The sequence below is a fragment of the Neodothiora populina genome, assembly GCF_041146345.1.
Source record: "Neodothiora populina strain CPC 39397 chromosome Unknown canker_contig_23, whole genome shotgun sequence".
NCBI lineage: Eukaryota > Fungi > Ascomycota > Dothideomycetes > Dothideales > Dothioraceae > Neodothiora > Neodothiora populina.
In genome coordinates, this window is record NW_027191403.1 from 129,945 (window position 1) to 136,345 (window position 6,401).

Sequence of the window (6,401 nt, forward strand, 5' to 3'; positions counted from 1 at the left end):
TGCTTACTTGAGCTTGTGAGCCAGCTTTTCACTTTGGCTTGTGCGTCAATTGCATCGTCGGCGACCAATTCCCCTTCTGTCAGACCTAGTTTTCGCGAAACCTGCAAAAAGCTTTGCCTCATTTTGATTTCGCTATCTGCAGATGTCCAGAAGACAGCATCATATCTGTCACGCAAGTTGCGGGCGTATGAAAGGGCTAATTTGGTTTTACCCACACCGCCCATGCCATGCAAAATGACACACTTGGAACCACTCGTATTCTCAGGAGCGAGGACCTGCTCAAGGATCTTGAGAAGGTCGCTGCGACCGAAGAACTGGTTTCTCCCATCGTCGGGCATGACGTAGCAAGGGAGATGCTTCTCTTGCGTACGATCTACTGACAGCAATCCCAAAGCTTCTGTCAACTCACTCCTATCCTTGGAACGCGCCCTCAGACGGACTACTTCAGCTTCGTTGTCAACTCTCTGCGAAAGGTGTTTCAGATGCTTGATGGTCTGCTTGAAATCAGTGTCAAGCCGAGCCCATCCGACGCGAATCAGAAAGTCTATGACGAGTGATGAGTGTGAATTTAATTCGATATATAAAGCGTAGTACTCACGGTGCGGAGCTGCACGGAGAAATTTGATAGCTCTCGCGCAAAAACATATCATCTCAACGTATACGTCGATAAGGGCAGATTCCAGCACGGGTGTCATGGGTAATGTTTCCTCGTATGTGCGGAATCGTGGCAGCGACAAGCTCAGCTCGTCCAGCATGCTTAGCATGGCATCGAGTGTATCTGCTGTCGGGGCTGCCAACTGTGGGCCATTAGCTGTTGTTTTAGGAATTTCCTATGGACACCATTACCGCCAATATCAATTTTAAGCTGCCCCATACAAGGCCGGTCACTTTTGAGTCAGCACCACTACAGATCGCAATGATCGCAGAGAAGTCATTGATCTGCGAAAGTATCGACTCAAGACGGACAAGAGACTCAGTTGTTGTAGAACTGCGTGTGAAGTTCGCGGCTCCAAAGCTTTGGTCTGAGCCAGCAACTCTTCTGCCCTTCGTATGTCGGCGAACGAGACATCTTCGTCCCCAAGTTCAAGCTGGAATCTAGTCATAGCTTTAGACAGCAAATTGCTTCGCAATGGCGACTTGGGCTACGCGAACGGTTAGTAGATCTGGCTGTGAAGCACAGGGAGCCCTTTGTCACCTTGAGGCCTGTGAGTCCATCTTGAAGTCGTGGTCCAGGCGGGGACTTCAGTATTCAATGATAGCTTATATCAAGCATATCTTACTGCAGGCTCATAACCTTTATGTTTCGAGACACCGCCCGAGTCTTATACACAAGCGCTGCGAAGAGTGCCTCTGTTCACTGACTTGAAGTCGCTGCTGCAACGGGATGTACGAAGGCAATTCGTTTGAAACACGTTGCGATGACATGGCCTTTCTGAGATGCTAGGATGCTCAAATGCTCTGATTGATGGAAGTGTGAACCGATGTGCCATATTAGGGTCCCACAGCTGTCCTGTTATTCGCTGGATAACTTATCTAGGCGCTGTGGCTACTGCATGTGCAAGCAGTTCTCCGCACTCTTATTGTAGAAACTACTATCTTCATACATGTTTTGCGCTTTGTATCTCCATTTCGTACTATCGACCAACGACCTTGTTCAGGTGAATATTGTCACACAACCAAGACGGTTGTAAGGTCGTCGGCAATCATGTTGCATGGGGAAAAATAAATAACGCCGCTATCCAATCCTCTCAAGATTCTTCTCGTCCAATACAATTCCAATCATAACAAGCAACTACAGGGTGACAGATCTGCAAATTCGCTGAAGAGATTCACAAGTACATCACCTCGCCGATTTCACGACCCCGCGAGCTCGATGGCCTGCAGTATGACTTGAACAAGTGTTAAAAGCAGACTCATGCCTCCAAAGAGCACAACGGCGCAAAAGGTGTACCATTGCACGGAGTCTCTCTTATCTTTCCAGATACCCTTCCAGCCTTGAGGTTTGATGTCTGCCAACTGTCGCTGGAGAATAGCAAATCGTTGCCGTAGTATCGGGAAGTCGCGGTGTAGACGATACGTGTCCCTCCCTCTGCACAGCAAATGAAGACGTGGCCCGCCAGAGCCGCATAGTTGCGACAGAATAGGATCGTTCATCTTCCTGTCCGTTGGAAATATCTTCATTGTTCGAAAAAGTCGTCTTGATGCTTTGGCTTGTCCGAAAAGCAATCGATATGACAGCAGAATCTCTTTCAGAAGCTGTGTAATCTCTGTATCGGAAGCCCACTGCGGAGAACTGTCTACCTGTGCGGCGAGTCTGCGCGTTGATTGGGTCAGAGAAAACTTTTGGAGGACTGTTTGGACGTGTAGCCTACCCATGCAATACTCCCTTCAAGTCCGACTCGTGTTGCGCCGGGATATTTGCCAGACAAAATGACGGCCAGCGAAAGAGAAACACTGTGTTGGTTGCTCGGTCGAACTCTAGATGTGGAGCCAACACATCGACCCATTTAATGCTAATGCTTGCAAGATCATGCAAGATAGCTGCGTTCAGCAGAGTAGGTTTCGTGATCTCAATGTCTTCGAATGCTTGTTGGTCCTTCGGGCCCTCGCTTGTGCAACAATTCTGAATGGGCAACATCAGGCCGAAACCGACAAGGAAATCAGGAAGACTGCGTCTTGAAGCAGGCTGATCTTGACTTAGTCGAGACAGAGCTTGGCTTGGATATCCATCGAGGACATCGGTAATGGATAGAGTCCCGGGGGTTTCAATTGTGATATCAGGCTCGTACAGCATAGTCTGCCATCCAAGCATTGCAAATGTGACCATAGTCGCAAGCTGAGCTCCATCTTTTGAGTCATCTGAACTGATCAAGTCTAATCGAAGTAAAGTCTGTGCGATTTTGTGGACGCTTTGCTGGGTTTTTGCGCCATTTGAGACTTCTTTGAAAGTCTGCGGGACAGATCTTATTCGGCTAGCAATGGAGGGAGGAATGCTTGCAAAACGCTCATTCACCCACTGCCGATACCATTGCAAGAAAGGTGCTTCGGTCCATTCGCATGGCTCGTCTGACTTTTGCGGGAATATGGTAAGTGCCACTGGTGCTTCCCGGAAAAAGACATTGCTCTCTGCTTTTTGAGCCTGTCAATAAGAACGTGATCCTGACGATGATCCAGGTGTATACACATACATTTGTGACGATTGGGCCCCTCAGTTGTGCCTGTGTTCATCGTAAACCAGACTCATATAAGAGACTCATGAGAGTCGCTGTGCTCCAGATTTGCATATATACAGGTGGTCGTCGAATCTATGTATCCAATCCGAATTATCCTTCTTTATCAAGGAAATGAAATCAAGACATTGCGGCTGTGCTCCCCTAGGCGCCCCGTGGCTGCCTTGTAGTGATGACGATGAAACCGCCAGATTAATCCCCTGGCGATAGCATCAGCACTCTGTCGCACAGAAAATTATATGCAATCAATCCAAGACAAGGATGCATATATATAGAAATTGGAAAGGCGTCAAATGTCAGCCGAGCAGACAACGAACACCAGGGTCCTGGTTGAGGAGGTGTGACTGCAGCATCACATCGTGAAAGATAAGAAAGACCCACTGCGAGTTCGTCGATTGGACGCCCTCCTATCAGCACAATCAACTCCCCTACATTCCCTGTGATGGATCTCATCTGTATCCTGTTAGGACTTTCGAATACTCGGATACGTCCATCAACCTTCTTTCTCCCCTAGGCTTGCATGGATACGAGAACCCTAACACGCGATGAGAGCGTAGCTATTCCATTGCACCAGATGTATCATTATGAAGAAGTGGAAACATGGGAAGAAAGCCCCCCAGACCTGCATTTTCTAGATCCTTACTTACGCGGTCTTGTACGGTGCTGGCGGCTATCTATGTCGAGCAGAGTTCGAGGCGTTGCCGCCGTGGTAGAGGGGTGTGATTGGAGTGGAAATCCATGACTTTTTGGTACTGATCGGAATGGACTTCCATACCACAGCACTCCTTAATTTGATACAGTTATCGTCCCACTTCTACTTTATACACGCACAGAGACCAGTCTATGACCTTCATGTAAGCATGGGGAATGTGGTGATTTCATTCGCCTCTGCCGTGTTCTTCCAACAGACTATGGAGAAACCAGGTCTCTTCAGCCTCGGAATTCCTGCTCGTGGCTGGAGCAGCGGGGACTAAAACGATGGTACCGTTTCTAGAGGTCGACATTCAGCTTCTGGCAATCCCAATAGGTTACTGATTGAACATCAATGGTAAGTTTTATCGTAGATCGTTGCACACCTAAATGATCGTGGTCGAGGAGGTATACATGCGACCAAATCTTTCGTATATGAATCTTTTTGTCTATCGGGTCCTGTCCCCTTCGTTATATTCGTAATCACCAACACAACCTATTCCTTCAAACTTACTCTATCCAGGAATTTGGACTCCTTCCACTGTGCTTTTGGTCTGTCAAATACATAGCCTCAAGTCGAGCAAGTCCCCACACCCGCAGCATCAGCCTGCGAACAGATGAACTCTGCGGCATCAAAGCCGTGGTTGTTGATATACTGATAATGCGGCGCCAGATACAATCCAGAGTCACAGTATGCATCCCTATGAATAAGTCAAGCTCATCAGCGAAAGTCCCAATCTAGACAAACCTCCCTCATTTCCCGTTCCGAAAGTCGGGAAAAGCGATAAAAGAGAAAGAAAAGAACTCACCCATCATCACAATAACTCTGCACTTTACTCGCGAAGCCCGTGCAAGCGCTCAGAGAAGTGCGCGGGAACAAGCCGTTGGAGGTGGCGTTGCCTTTGTCAAAGGACAGACCAGAGACGTTTGCCGGATCGCCGAACATGACTACGGCGATTACTGTGATCTCAAATCAGCCTTGTTTTCCTTTTCGATAGAAAGAGTCGACAGGACATTCGACTCCAGAAAAACTCACCATTCGTGCTATACTTGCTCGCCAACGCGCTCGTCTGCGTGAACCCCCCGGCGGACGTCGTCCCACAAACCGTATCGCCCGCGACCTGCGCGCCCTGCGAATACCCCAACAGCACGATTTTGCTCTTCGGACACGCAGCGACATGACTCTGTACGAGCTTCGTCATGTTCGATACGCCGGTGTATACGCTGTCTGCATAACGTGCCAGAGAGGCAGGGTAGTCGACCGCGACGTGGTCGCTGCCGGGCAGGTGGGATTCGACGGCGCTGATTAGTGGTGAGAGCAGGGTGCCGGTGCCGGGAGATTCGGTCGAGCCGCGGGCTACGATCATGTGCACGCCTTCGGTTGTGCAGGTTGGGGTGGTTTGGCGGGATTTTAGGGGTTCGACGGGGGTGGATGTGGCGCGGCACGGAAGGGTTGCCAGGAGAGCGGCGAGGATTGGCAGGAGAGAGAACTTCATGCTTGAGAGTAGTGGTTGATGTTTCCGTGGGTATCAACTGTTTACGTTGTAGAAAGCGAGATACGGCCACCGAAAGGAGAATTGGACGACAGAAGAATGGCTTATGTACGGATTATTGCAGGAGCTGCTCTATCCAGGAGAAAAGGACTCAGAAAGATAACATGCATCTCCGGCGAAAAGAAAGACAGAACAGCCATCTGTTACACTAAAGTAGCTGAAGGCAAGCGAGAACTATACCCAACCCACCCTCTCACCCGGGAATATCATCCGTACACTGGCATGAACTACCAAACCAACCGTCGACGGTCCACGCTCTCCCTCGACCAACGCCCATGCGAATCCGTCATTTTCTGCAGTGAAATGCAAATTCACACAACGACCGCGGGTCTCGAAAGGGCCTTTCTAGGGCGAATATACGATATAGAGTTCAGAACCTACAGAAAGACGTTGGGAGTCAAGCAAAAAGGGTCAGTGGGTGAAGACTCAGGGTAGACGTTGACGGTTTCGCCGACTCAAGGGCGTTGACGTCGGGTTTTGCTCTGTTCTGTTTTGCTCGGTGAGGGATATGTGAAGAAACAGGGTAGGTGGGGTGGGGTGGCTATGTCTCATGGACGGTTTGTAGGGTGGAGATATACAAATAATGTTCAAAAACCGACGATAATGTCCATTCGTCAGTTTTCGTAATAGTAGTAGTAGTAGTAGTAGTAGTAGTACCTTAGCAGTGGCTCAGTGATAGCACATGAAAGTATCGAAGATGACTGTGGGATACCTACAGTGCGAGTCGCACTCAGGGCAGGCTACGCAATCCCACAAGAGCCCCAGATGAAGAATAGCATGAGTAGAGATGTAGATGAATATTTAATTGGCTGACGCAATATACGCAATGTCAATGCCAGTTCGAGGCAATATAGTAAGGGTAACTCAGGTACCTTACCTTTATTTCAATCGCCTGCGCATCGCATCGCAGTCGCTCCGCAGCGCGACG

The 6,401-nt window shown here is 49.1% G+C and overlaps 1 protein-coding gene across 2 annotated transcripts; it reads right to left on the reverse strand.

Annotated features, from left to right (window-relative positions):
- Positions 1 to 4,491: 4,491 nt before the first annotated feature.
- Positions 4,492 to 5,416, reverse strand: AAFC00_004426 (uncharacterized protein; the record flags this gene model as incomplete). Of its 2 annotated transcripts, none has more annotated exons than XM_069344067.1 (3): positions 4,492 to 4,621; positions 4,730 to 4,880; positions 4,957 to 5,416. In XM_069344067.1, the coding sequence occupies 3 exons, from the start codon at positions 5,414 to 5,416 to the stop codon at positions 4,492 to 4,494; spliced, it is 741 nt and encodes a 246-aa protein (XP_069204335.1). The 2 variants fall into 2 exon arrangements, with proteins under 2 accessions (XP_069204335.1, XP_069204334.1); XM_069348163.1 differs by having other exon boundaries at positions 4,957 to 5,287.
- Positions 5,417 to 6,401: the final 985 nt, after the last annotated feature.